Raw genomic sequence first — 14,576 nt, forward strand, 5'->3', positions numbered from 1 at the left:
ACATTGGGGAAAGGACAGCCTCTTCAATAAATGGTGCTGGGAGAACTGCATATCCACATGGAGAAAATAAAACTAGACCCCTATCTCTCACCATATACTAAAATCAACTCAAAATGGATTGAAGAATTAAATGTAAAACCTGGTACTATAAAACTACTAAAAGAAAACATAGTGGAAACACTCTAAGATATTGGTCTGGGCAAAAATTTTATGGAGAAGACATCTAAAGCACAGGCAACAAAAGCAAAAATAGACAGACGGGATTACATCAGACTAAAAAGTGGATCCCCCTATCAGCCCGCCACCAAAAACCGAAACAAAACTAAAACTAAAAAACTTCTGTGTTATCAAAAGAAACAATCTACAGAGCAAAAAAGGCAACCAGAAGAATGGGAGAAAATATTTCCAGGCTATTCATCGAACAAGGGATTAATATCCAGAATATACAAGGAACTTAAACAACTCAACAGCAAAAAAACAAATAATCCAATTAAAAATTGACCTGAGTAGATATTTCTCAAAACAGGACATACAAATGGCCAACAGGTATATGAGAAAATGCTCAACATCACTAATCATCAGGGAAATGCAAAGCAAAACCACAATACGATATCATCTCACCTGGTAGAATGGCTATTATCAAAAAGACAAAAAATAAATGCTGGTGAGAATGTGGAAAAAGCAGAACTCTTATACTCTGTTGGTGGGAATGTAATTTAGTGTAGCCATTATGAAAAACTGTACGGAGGTTCCTCAAAAAACTAAAAATGGAACTACTATTTAATTTCACAATCCCACTGCTGGGTACTTTTCCCAAGGGAAGGAAATTAGCATACTAAAAAGATATCTGCACCACCATGTTTATTGCAGCACTATTCACAAAGTGAGTTGAGCTTCTGTCTCCTAGCCATTTGAGAACATACAAAAATAAGTTTTAGTGGTGTACAGTAGTGCTAGGCATCTACAGTTAACAATAATTTATTGTATGTTCTCAAATGGCTAGGAGAGAGGAATTCAAATGTTCTCATCACAAAGAAACAATAAATTTTTGCAGTGATGAGTTTGCTGACTACCCTGATTTGATGATTACACATTGTATACATGTATTAAAATATAACTCTGTTCCCCATAAATATGTACAACCAATATATTTCACTTAAAAAATAAATTCCTAAAAAAAAAAGATAATGAGTTCAAAAGTTTCATGGAAAGATTTGTATTATCTTTTAATTCTATTTTTCCACGAACTTTTTTTTTTTTTTTTTTTTTAAAGATGACTGGTAAGGGGATCTCAACCCTTGGCTTGGTGTTGTCAGCACCACGCTCAGCCAGTGAGCAAACCGGCCATCCCTATATAGGATCCGAACCCGTGGCCTTGGTGTTATCAGCACCGCACTCTACCGAGTGAGCCACGGGCCGGCCTCCACGAACTTTTTGAAGTACCCTTGTCTATATATATATATCTTCATATACATAAAATAACATATATATAAAAACTTTGCTTATAATTATAAAAGATTAAAAACAAACCAAATATCCATTTACAAGGAAATGGTTAAATAAAGTATATTAAACCTGAACAGGAAATATTATGCAGCTGAGAAAAAAGAGGAAAAAGCTATTATGAAATTATGATTATGAAACCATCTCCAGGATATATTGTTTCAGAATAGTAGCAGGGCTGGCCTGTGGCTCACTTGGGAGAGTGTGGTGCTGATAACACCAAGGCCACAGGTTCGGATCCCTATATAGGGATGGCTGGCTAGCTCACTTCGGAGAGCATGGTGCTGACACCACCAAGTCAAGGGTTAAGATTCCCTTACTGGTCATCTTAAAAAAAAAAAAAAGATTAGTATAAAAAAGTGGGAGAATAAGAATACATATTTATATTTGCATTTATTTGCACAAAGAAGCACTGATGAATGCCAAGGAATTAATAAAAGCAGTTCCCTCTGGGAAGCAGAAGTGGGCAAGAATGGGGTGTTGGAACATGAATTTTCTTTTTATGAGTTACTTATTCATAAATAAATAAGTGGAAAATGAACAATTCAATAGAAAATGGGCAAAGATCATTGATAAGTAGTTTTCAGAAAAAGAAATACAAAAGGCCAGTTGACACAAAAGGATTATCAATCACACTGAAAACTAAGAAAAGATGTCGTTTTTCATCTAAGAGCCTGGCAAAGATGAAAAAGATTGCTAACAACCAGTTTGGCAGGAATGTGGAGAAATGGGCAGTCTCTAATGTAAGTAGAAATGTAAATGAATATAATTTTTTTGGGAGGGCAATCTGGCAATATGTATTGTAATTCATAATGTGCTTTGCTTTTGGCCCAGCCAACTTACTTCTAGGAAACTTGTATAAGATATATTCACACAAATATGCCAAAAATATATAATTCAAGACCATTTATCACAGCAAAGCACTAGAGATATTTCAAATGTTCATCAGTAGGAGACTGGTTAAATAAATTAAGTTTTATCCATATAATAGAAAACAATGCCACTATTAAATGAATGAAGTAGTAGATCTATATGTGCTGTCATAAATAGATGTGTAAGTGAAAACAGAAAATTGTAGAACTATGCTTTCACTTGTGCAAGAAAAAACTACAATATTTCCTTTCTAGGAGTTTCATATAAACTCAAAATCTGAGACATATTCTCCCCTGAGCTTAGGTCACTGGAGTAATTTTGGTTTCTGAGCCCTCACTGAACCAGCCCTAATTGTATAGGAGCCTGAAAGAAAGTAGAATCTATGTTGTAGGATCCACATCTACAGTGAGTTTCCTGCTCCCCCTGCAAAGCAGAACACCACCCCCCTTCTGAAATTCTCTAAAATACTCACTGGATATCCAAAAATTGTGTTGAGTTCTCTGTTGTTGGCTTGTAGATATCTCTCTTGTCCTGAAAAAAGAGGAGAGAAATGATGAGAAGGATGTCCGTCTGTATATGTCCCTCTGGGATGCTGGCTGCTAGTGATGACTTCACTAGAGCCTTACCCTTTCTTGCTGAGGATATCTGTCTAAAAACAAGATTTTGTCTCTTTTTTCAAAGAATTAAAAAATATAATAAAATGGAAATCCTCAAGTGTTCAAGTTTGCTGGAGGCAACAAGACAGGTAACTCCTGAATTCTTCACCATTAATGCTTCTAGTACTTCCTACAGTATGCCTCCACAGACAACAGGGTGGCCTATACCAACTTTACTGCCAAACACAGAAACCCATCCCTTCCTCATAAGTCAATTCTAGCACCTTGTCTTAAGATATATGAGGCTCTTTTCCAAGCCAGATTTTCCTAAACCTGCTTAACTAAATTTAAATAAAAACTCATTACTGAGCATCTATCCAGTGTGCTGGATGCTGTGGGAGGATAAAAAGATGAGTAAGACAGAGTCCCTGTCTATTCAGTACTCTGGGGTTTACAAGCTGGATTGGTTCCTTGTTGAGAAACCAAAGCTGGGCATATGATTGACTTAAGGATTACCTTCAGGTATGGTTACTTGACTAAGTCAAGTGCCTAGCCTCATCTACCTACCATCTATTCTCTCCCAGTCAAACTGGTAGCCCTGGCCAAGGAGAACTAGGCCTCCTGGCCCACCTGGGTACCCATTGGCAGCAGCTGTTCTTCAGTGGAGCAGATGGCTCTACATTGCTTGTTAGTAAACTGCATGTGACATGTGACTCCAAGGCTGACTTCTGAGGGCTGAAGTGGGCTCTGGAGGGGAGCCCTGACCCTGTGCATGCTTCTGCTGACACAGAGAAGTGCTCCTAGTGGTGGCCAACTGGACCTCTTGTCTTTGGGCCAGAGCACATCCTCGGCCTGCTGAACTAATCAGATTTACCTCCAAGGCCCCAGCACTAAGAAGGGGGAAGACCCCTGCTGAGTTATTGATACCCCCATATCTCAGTTGCTGCCCTTTTTCCAAGACCTTGCATGCAAAGGCATGTTAGCTATTGTCCAAGACAGTCCTCTTGGACTCCTTACTGTTAGCCTCTGTAGGAAGCAGCTTTTCTCCAGGAGTCCATCCCTGAAGAGGCCGGGGGGGCTGAGCCCTGACCTTGAGCTGAGCCTGGGAGGAGCAAAGCAACTGTCAAGGCCAGCCCTTGCCCCTCTGCCCTGCATAAAATGTGAGCCATAGGCTGACTCCTGCAACACCCCAGGGACAGGCTGTGACCAGTCATCTGTCTCCAGGTGTAGAGTCCCTCCTCCTCTTCCAACTTACTTTGTTTGGAAATACTGAGCTATATTTCAAAATGTATTCAACATATTTCTAATAAATTTTTTTCTATACTTAAAAAAAATAAGAAAAGACAGAATCCTTGACTTCAAGGGACTTTAGTGTAGGAGAAGTGAGCCTGATATCTACAATACATGACAAAATCATCACATCAAAACATAGAGGTGTTACAAACTATTATAGTGAGCCTGTTATGTTATTTTATGAAAAAATTTAAATATGTATATGTACGTGTGTGTGTGTGTGTGCATATATATATATCACACACACACACACACATAATAATCACTATATCTTTCTGTCCTGAATGAAGTACTGCTGTTGTCTCTTCAAGTCTTCCCCAGTTCAACAAGTATTTACTGAGTTCTTTGCAGGGGTCAGGCCTTTGCTAGGTCCTTAAGTTACCAGATAAAGAAAACATCATCCTTCGGCCATCACTGAGCCCATTTGCTTGGCCTGGCGCGGGGCTTTCCAGACCCTGCGGGCCGGCCTCCTCTCCCACTCCCTCCGCGGTTCTCTGGCGGGGCTGGGGGTGTGGGGCGTCCCGACCAGTGTGGGGAGGGCTAGGAAGTACGGGCGGGCCGACTGTCACTCCACCACACCCTGGACTCCGGCCCCGGTAAACTTCCTGTTACTGGGAGGCAGATACCATCTCTGTGACCACCAGTTTGGAAAAAAGCGTAACGAATTTCTGGTTGGGAATAGTGTGATAGGAGAGTTCCCAGGTCCGCTTGAACCTGCCGGAGAGCAGGCTGCAGGCGGGCACTAGACTCGGTTTATACCGGGGGGATACAAAGGTGAACAAGACCCGAGAAAGATCTACACAGTGCTACAAAGGCACCCAGAGAGACCGGTCGTCTGTGCCTAGCAGAAACCTGGTAGACTTCCTGGGCGAGGCGGTGCTGAGCAGGGTCTTGAAGGCCCAGCTGATAGACGAGGGGTGCAGAAGACACACCCCAGCCCAGCACAGTGTGCACAGAGGGGGGAGACGTGCGGCCAGGGAGGCGGAGACTCGACAGAAACCACACACCCTGTGGGGTCGCCACTGCACGATCTAACAGCCTGGGCCAGAGCACACGGACCGGGGAGAAGTCCTGTACAGAAAGTGAAAGCTCAACAGAGATCACACACCCTGTGGTACGTGATCCACCAGCCCAGCAGAGTACAAGCTGACCAGAAAGGTGGATCCGCGGAGAAGCCCAAGACCCGAGGCAACCACACACACAAGACACTAGAGGTCAACTGAGCAGTCACGGCGGGAGCCATACCAAATTGGCAACCACAGCAACATCCTAGTTAGTCATTAGTCTCAAACCGGTGGACTGTGAAACCCCCTGCCACAATGAATAAACACCAAAAAAAAGACACCAGAAATACAAAAAATCAAGAAAGTACACCACCAAAAGTTAATAAATCTCATACTCTAGATCCTATAGAACAAGAAGCCCTTGAAATAACTGACAAGGAATTTCGAGTGATAACTCTAAGGAAACTGAATGAGATACAAGAAAACTCAGCTAGACATCATGATGAAATGAGGAAAAGTATACAGGATCTGAAAGAGGAAATATACAAGGAAATCAATGTCCTGAAAAAAAATGTAGCAGAACTTGTTGAACTGAAGAAGTTATTCAGCGAAATAAAAAACACAACGGAGAGTTTAACCAGCAGGCTTGTCGAAGTTGAAGAGAGAACCTCTGAACTTGAAGATGGGCTGTTTGAAATAACACAAGCAGACAAAAAGAAAGAAAAAAGAATCAAGGACATGGAAGAAAATCTGAGAGAGATATCAGACAACCTCAAGCGCTCAAATATCCGAGTCATGGGTATTCCAGAAGGGGAGGAAAATGGAGATTGCATTGAAAACATATTCAAGAAAATAGTGGCAGAAAACTTCCCAGGTATAGGAAAAATCACAGATCTTCAGATCCAGGAAGCTCAACGATCTCCAAACGTATTCAACCCAAAAAGGCCTTCTCCAAGACATGTCATAGTCAAATTGGCAAAACTCAGAGACAAAGAGAGAATCTTAAAAGCTGCAAGAGAGAAGCGTCAAATCACCTATAAGGGAGCCCCAATCAGGTTAACATCAGACTTTTCATCACAAACCCTAAAAGCTAGAAAGGAATGGGATGATATTTTCAAAATACTAAAAGACAAAGATTGCCAGCCAAGAATACTCTACCCTGCAAGGCTATCCTTCCGAAATGAGGGGCAAATAGTATATTTCTCAGACAAACAAAAACTGCGGGAGTTCACTACCACAAGACCACCCTTACAAGAAATCCTCAAGGGAGTACTGGGTTTGGTTCCTGAAAAATAACTACCACTGCCATAAAAACCTAAGAAAAATCTAAACCCGCTAGTACAATAAAAATGGCATTCATGAAGAGAAAACAAGCTAACAAAAACACTATCTACAACCTAAGGAACCAACAAACAAAGAAACCAAACAATAAATCAGAAAGCAAGGAACAAAAGACACCTAAGACAACCAAACAACCAATAAAATGCTAGGAATAAATCAACACCTTTCAATAACAACTCTTAATGTTAAAGGCTTAAATTCCCCAATTAAAAGACACAGACTGGCTGACTGGATCAAAAAGCAGGACCCAACTATATGCTGCCTAAAAGAGACCCACCTCACCCATAAAGATTCACACAGACTAAGAGTGAAAGGATGGAAAAAGATTTACCATGCAAACAGAAAAGAAAAACGAGCTGGAGTGGCTATTCTTATATCTGACAAAATAGACTTTAAACTAAAAACCATAAAAAGAGACAATGAGGGACACTACTTAATGATAAAAGGACTGATCCATCAAGAAGACATAACAATCATAAATATGTACGCACCCAATGGTGGAGCAGCCAGATTTATGAAACAAACTCTATTAGACCTAAAGAAGGAAATAGACACTAATACCATAATAGCAGGGGACCTGAACACTCCACTGTCAATATTAGACAGATCATCTAGGCAAAGAATCAGTAGAGAAACACAAGATCTAAACAAGACTCTAGACCAATTGGAATTGGCAGATATCTACAGAACATTCCACCCAACAACCTCAGAATATTCATTCTTCTCATCAGCACATGGATCATTCTCCAGGATAGATCACATATTAGGTCACAAATCAAGTCTCAATAAATTCAAAAAAATTGGAATTATCCCATGTATCTTCTCAGACCACAATGGATTAAAACTAGAAATTAATAACAAACAAAACTCTGGAAACTATACAAACACATGGAAATTAAACAGCATTCTACTTAACGACATATGGGTCCAAGAAGAAATCAAGCAGGAAATCAAAAAGTTTATTGAAACTAATGAAAACAATGATACATCATACCAAAACCTGTGGGATACTGCAAAAGCAGTATTGAGGGGAAAATTTATTGCATTAAATGCTCACTTCAGAAGAATGGAAAGATGGCAAGTGAACAACCTAACACTTCACCTTAAAGAACTAGAAAAACAAGAACAATCCAATCCTAAAGTTAGCAGACGGAAAGAAATCATTAAGATCAGAGCAGAACTGAATGAAATTGAAAACCAAACAACAATTCAAAAGATCAACGAATCAAAAAGTTGGTTTTTTGAAAAGATAAATAAAATTGACAAACCATTAGCATGGCTAACAAAAAAAAGAAGAGAGAAGACTCAAATAACAAAAATTAGAAATGAAAAAGGCGATATTACAACTGATTCATCTGAAATACAAGGAATCATTCGAGACTACTATAAACAACTATACGCCAACAAATTTGCAAATCTGGAGGAAATGGATAAATTTCTGGACACACACAAGCTCCCAAAACTGAACCGTGAAGACGTAGAAAATTTGAACAGACCAATAACAATAAAGGAGATTGAAGCTGTTATCAGAAGGCTCCCAACAAAGAAAAGCCCAGGACCAGATGGATTCACAGCAGAATTTTACCAAACATTCAAAGAGGAATTGACACCGATTCTTTACAAACTATTCCAAAAGATTGAGACGGACGCAAATCTCCCAAACTCATTCTATGAAGCAAACATCATCCTGATACCAAAACCAGGTAAAGATATAACCAAAAAAGAAAACTACAGGCCGATATCCTTGATGAATATAGATGCAAAAATCCTCACTAAAATACTAGCAAACAGAATACAGCAACACATACGAAAAATTATTCATCACGATCAAGTGGGATTCATCCCAGGGATGCAAGGTTGGTTCAACATACGCAAATCAATAAATGTGATACACCATATTAATAAACTCAAACACAAGGACCATATGATCATCTCTATAGATGCTGAAAAAGCATTTGATAAAGTTCAGCACTCATTCATGACAAAGACCCTCTATAAGTTAGGTATAGAGGGAAAGTATCTCAACATAATTAAAGCCATATATGACAAACCCACTGCCAATATCATCCTGAATGGGGAAAAGCTGAAAGCTTTTCCTTTAAGAACAGGCACTAGACAAGGATGCCCACTCTCACCACTCCTATTCAACATAGTGTTGGAAGTACTAGCCAGAGCAATCAGAGAAGAGAAGGAAATAAAGGGCATCCAGATTGGAAAAGATGAAGTCAAACTGTTCCTGTTTGCAGATGACATGATCCTATATATCGAACAGCCTAAAACCTCTACAAAAAAACTGCTGGAATTGTTAAATGATTTCAGCAGAGTAGCAGGATACAAAATCAACACACAAAAATCAGTAGCATTTCTATTCTCCAATAGTGAACATGCAGAAGGAGAAATCAAGAAAGCCTGCCCATTTACAATAGCCACCAAAGAAATAAAATACTTAGGAATTGAGTTAACCAAGGAGGTGAAAAATCTCTATAATGAGAACTACAAACCACTGCTGAGAGAAATTAGAGAGGATACAAGAAGATGGAAAGATATTCCATGCTCTTGGATTGGAAGAATCAACATAGTGAAAATGTCCATACTACCCAAAGTGATATACAAATTCAATGCAATCCCCATCAAAATTCCAAAGACATTTTTCTCAGAAATGGAAAAAACTATTCAGACACTTATATGGAACAATAAAAGACCACGAATAGCCAAAGCAATGCTGAGCAAAAAAAATAAAGCTGGAGGCATAACACTACCTGACTTTAAGCTATACTACAAAGCTATAATAACCAAAACAGTATGGTACTGGCATAAAAACAGACACACTGACCAATGGAATAGAATAGAGAATCCAGAAATCAACCCACACACTTACTGCCATCTAATCTTTGACAAAGGCACCAAGCCTATTCACTGGGGAAGGGACTGCCTCTTCAGCAAGTGGTGCTGGGATAACTGGATATTGATATGCAGGAGAATGAAACTAGATCCATACCTCTCACCGTATACTAAAATCAACTCAAAATGGATTAAGGATTTAAATATACACCCTGAGACAATAAAACTTCTTAAAGAAAACATAGGAGAAACACTTCAGGAAATAGGACTGGGCACAGACTTCATGAATACGACCCCAAAAGCACGGGCAACCAAAGGAAAAATAAACAAATGGGATTATATCAAACTAAAAAGCTTCTGCACAGCAAAAGAAACAATTAAAAGAGTTAAAAGACAACCAACAGAGTGGGAGAAAATATTTGCAAAATATACATCTGACAAAGGATTAATATCCAGAATATATAAGGAACTCAAACAACTTTACAAGAAGAAAACAAGCAACCCAATTAAAAAATGGGCAAAAGAGCTAAGTAGGCATTTCTCTAAGGAAGATATACAAATGGCCAACAGACATATGAAAAAATGCTCAACATCACTCAGCATCCGGGAAATGCAAATCAAAACCACATTGAGATACCATCTAACCCCAGTTAGGATGGCTAAAATCCAAAAGACTATGATCGATAAATGCTGGCGAGGCTGCGGAGAAAAAGGAACTCTCATACATTGTTGGTGGGACTGCAAAATGGTGCAGCCTCTATGGAAAATGGTATGGAGGTTCCTTAAACAATTGCAAATAGATCTACCATACGACCCAGCCATCCCACTGTTGGGAATATACCCAGAGGAATGGAAATCATCAAGTCGAAGGTATACCTGTTCCCCAATGTTCATCGCAGCACTCTTTACAATAGCCAAGAGTTGGAACCAGCCCAAATGCCCATCATCAGATGAGTGGATACGGAAAATGTGGTACATCTACACAATGGAATACTACTCAGCTATAAAAACGAATGAAATACTGCCATTTGCAACAACATGGATGGACCTTGAGAGAATTATATTAAGTGAAACAAGTCAGGCACAGAAAGAGAAATACCACATGTTCTCACTTATTGGAGGGAGCTAAAAATTAATATACAAATTCACACACACACATACACACACACACACACAAACCGGGGGGGGGGGGGGAAGAAGATATAACAACCACAATTATTTGAAGTTGATACAACAAGCAAACAGAAAGGACATTGTTGGGGGGAGGGGGGGAGGGAGAAGGGAGGGAGGTTTTGGTGATGGGGAGCAATAATCAGCTACAATGTATATCGACAAAATAAAATTAAAAAAATAAAATAAAATAAAAAGAAAAAAAGAAAAAAAGAAAACATCATCCTGATCATCTTGGGACTCCTATTCTTAGTGGCGGAGGCAAATATAAAAGAAAATTTCAATCTAATATAAGGGCAGTAATACATGTAAGCATAGAGTGTTAGCGGTGCACAGAAGAGGGAATGGAAGTCATGGAAAATAGGACATGGAAGTATTCCTGGAGAAGATGCATTTGTATGATATGGAGTAAGTGCTTCCCAGTTCTCTTAAGCCTGGATATTATACCAAGCAACCTAGACTTTAGTCTGAAGGTTGACACTGCTGCTAAGCCTTCTACCCTTAATGCTTCTAGTAATTCCTAGGCTATGTCTCCAAAGAATTGGTCCTCTCGGAGAGTGGGCCCTAGTAACCCCTCTGCCTCTGAGTTGTACTGAATGTCTATTTTGAAGCTGTTCTGTCCCTCTAAGGTCCTCCCTGGCTCATGGCTCCCACGATTAACAAGATATTTCCTTCTTTGGCCCTTAAAGATTTTATCCTAGGCTACAGACTACGAGTCTGATCTTGATCTTAACTCACTCCTATAAGAGGAGTCTCTGGTGCCAGGTCCTAGAAAAACAACCCGGCAATAGCTCAATTTTTTTTTCCAAGATAAAATTCATAGAACATAAAATTCACCCCCTGAAAGTGAGCGGTTTCATGAGGATGTGCAACCAGCACCATTAATTCCAGAACGTATCATCACCCCCAAAAGACACCCCATACCATACTCTCAATTCTCCTCTCTCCCCAGTCCCTGGCAAACACTAATCTACTTTCTATCTCTATGGATTTCGCTATTTCGGACATTTCACATTAATAGAAGCATATAATATGTGGTCTTTTGCAACTGGCTTCTTTCACTTAGCATAATGCTTTCAAGATTCATTCATGTTGTAGCATTTGTCAGTATTTCATCTCTTTTTATGGCTGAATTATATTCCATTGTTCGAATATACCACATTCTATTTATCCATTCATCTATGATGAACATTTGACTTGTTTCCACCTTTTGGCTATTGTGAAGAATGCTGTTATGAACATTTGTGTACCAGTTTTTGTATGAACATGTTTTTACTTCTCTTGGGTATATACTTAGGAGTAGAATTGATGAGTTAAATGGTAACTCTATGTTTAACTTTTTGAGGACCTTCCAAACAATTTTCCAAGGCAGCTGTGCTATTTTACAATCCCATCCACAATGCATGAGGGTCCCAATTTCTCCAGATCCTCCTCAATACTTGTTATTACCTCTGTTTTTGATTTTAGCCATCTTAGGGGCCATGACGTAATATTTCATTGTGGTTTTGATTTGCATTTCCTAATGACTAATGAGGATGTCGAGTATTTTTTCATGTGCTTATTGGCTATTTATATATATTCTTCGGATAAATTTCTATTCAGATTCTTTGCCCATTTTTTAACTAAATAGTTTGTCTTTTACAACTGAGTTGTAAGAGTTCTTTTTTCTGAGTAGAAGTCCCTTATCAAATATTTGATTTGCAAATGTCCCACTCTGTGAGTTGTCTTTTCATTTTCTTGATAGTTTGCTTTGAAGCACAAAAGTTTTTAATTTTGATGAAGTCCAATTTGTTTTTTCTTTGGTTGCTTGTGCTTTGGGTGTCATATTGAAGAAATTATTAATCCAAGGTCATGAAGATATACTCCTTTGTCTCCTTCTAAGAGTTTTATAGTTTTAGATCTTACATTTAGGTCTTTAATCAATTTTGAATTAATTTTTGGGTACGATGTGAAACAGGGGCCCAATTTTCTTTCTTTTTTTGTACATGAATATCCAGTTATACCAGCACCATTTCTTGAAAAGACTATTCTTTTCCCATTGAATTGTTTTGATGCCCTTGTTGAAAATCAATTGACCATATGCTTTTTCTGCATCTATTGAGATAATGAAGTTTTTAATCCTTCATTCTATTAATGTGGAATATCACATTGACTGATTTGAATATGTTCAGTGATCCTTGCATCCCAGAGATAAATCCCACTTGATCGTGGTGTATGATCTTTTTAATGTGCTGTTGAATTCTATTTGCTAGTATTTTGTTGAGGAGTTTTGCACCTATGTCCATTAGGGATATTGGCCTGTAATTTTCCTTTTTTGTAGTGTCTTTGTCTGTCTCTGGTAATAGGACTGCTGCTGGCCTCATAAAATGAGTTCAGAAATGTTATTTCTTCTTCCATTTTAGGAAGAATTTAAGAAGGGCTGGTGTTAATTCTTCTTTAAATGTTTGATAGAATTCACCAGTGAAGCCATCCCATAAGCTTTTCTTTGTTGGGAGGCTTTGGATTATTGATTCAATTTCCTTACTCATTCCTGGTCTGTTCAGATTTCCTATTTTTTCATGATTCAGTCTTAGTAGGTTGCATGATTCTAGGAATTTATCCATTTCTTCAAGGAAACTCAATTTGTTGGCATATAACTGTTTATAATAGTCTTTGATGATCCTTTTTATTTTTTGTGGCATCAGTTGTACTGTTTCCTATTTCATTTCTGATTTCATTTAGCCATCACTCTTTTTTTAAAGTTTATCTGAGAGTTTGTCAATTTTGTTTATCTTTTCAAAAACCAACTCTTAGTTTGTTGGTTTTTTCCTATTGTTTTTATATTCTTCATTTAATTTCTTTTTATTCTAATCTTTGTTATTTTTACTCTAACTTTGGGTTTCGATTGTCCTTCTTTCACTAGTTCCTTGAGGTGTAAAGTTAGGTTATTTGAGATCTTTTTTTTCTTTTTAATGTTGGCATTGGTCACTATAAAGCATTTGATGTCAACACCCTTTCATGATAAAAAAAAAAAATTCTCAGGGCCGGCCCGTGGCTCACTTGAGAGAGTGTGGTGCTGATAACACCAAGGCCATGGGTTCGGATCCCTATATAGGGATGGCTGGTTAGCTCACTTGGGAGAGCGTGGTGCTGACAACATGAAGTCAAGGGTTAAGATCCTCTTACCGGTCATCTTTAAAAAAAAAAGAAAAAGAAAAAGAAAAAAAAAAAAAACTCTTAACAAACTAGATATAGAAGGAATGTACCTCAACGTAATAAAGGCCATATATGGAAGGCCCACAACTAACATCATACTCAATGGTGAAAAGCTGAAAGCTTTTCCTCTAAGATCAGGAACAAGACAAATATGCTCACTCTTTCTAATTCTATTCAACATAGTACTGGAAGTCCTAGCAGAGGAATTAGGCAAGAACAAGGTATCCAAATTGGAAAGGAAGACATAAAATTATATCTGCAAATGACATGGTCTTATATAAAGAAAACCCTAATGATTCCACCAAAAAACTGTTAGAACTAATAAACAAATTCAGTAAAGTTGCAAAATATAAAATCAGCATACAAAAATCAGTTGCATTTCTATACACCATCAATGATCCATCCAAAAAGGAAATTAAGAAAACAATCCCATTTGCAATAGGATCAAAAAGGATAAAATACTTAGGAATAAACTTAACCAAAGAGGTGAGAGACTTCTATGTTGAAAACTAAAAAGGGGGAAAAGCTGAAAGCTTTTCCTTTAAGAACAGGAACTAGACAAGGATGCCCACTCTCACCACTCCTATTCAACATAGTGTTGGAAGTACTAGCCAGAGCAATCAGAGAAGAGAAGGAAATAAAGGGCATCCAGATTGGAAAAGATGAAGTCAAACTGTCCCTGTTTGCAGATGACATGATCCTATATATCGAACAGCCTAAAACCTCTACAAAAAAACTGCTGGAATTGATAAATGATTTC

The 14,576-nt window shown here is 38.4% G+C and overlaps 1 protein-coding gene across 1 annotated transcript in view; it reads right to left on the bottom strand.

The window, feature by feature from the left end:
• The window catches only part of LOC134365589 (phospholipid-transporting ATPase FetA-like), a 73,999-nt gene extending 61,895 nt beyond the window's left edge, over positions 1-12,104 (bottom strand). The window contains exons 1-2 of the mRNA XM_063081687.1: positions 12,071-12,104; positions 2,849-2,907 (exon numbers count right to left, since the gene is read on the bottom strand). Of these exons, the coding sequence (XP_062937757.1) occupies positions 2,849-2,907; positions 12,071-12,104 (93 nt within the window). The remainder of the gene's footprint in view (positions 1-2,848; positions 2,908-12,070) is intronic.
• Positions 12,105-14,576: the final 2,472 nt, after the last annotated feature.

The sequence above is a fragment of the Cynocephalus volans genome, chromosome 17 (assembly GCF_027409185.1).
Source record: "Cynocephalus volans isolate mCynVol1 chromosome 17, mCynVol1.pri, whole genome shotgun sequence".
Taxonomy (NCBI): domain Eukaryota; kingdom Metazoa; phylum Chordata; class Mammalia; order Dermoptera; family Cynocephalidae; genus Cynocephalus; species Cynocephalus volans.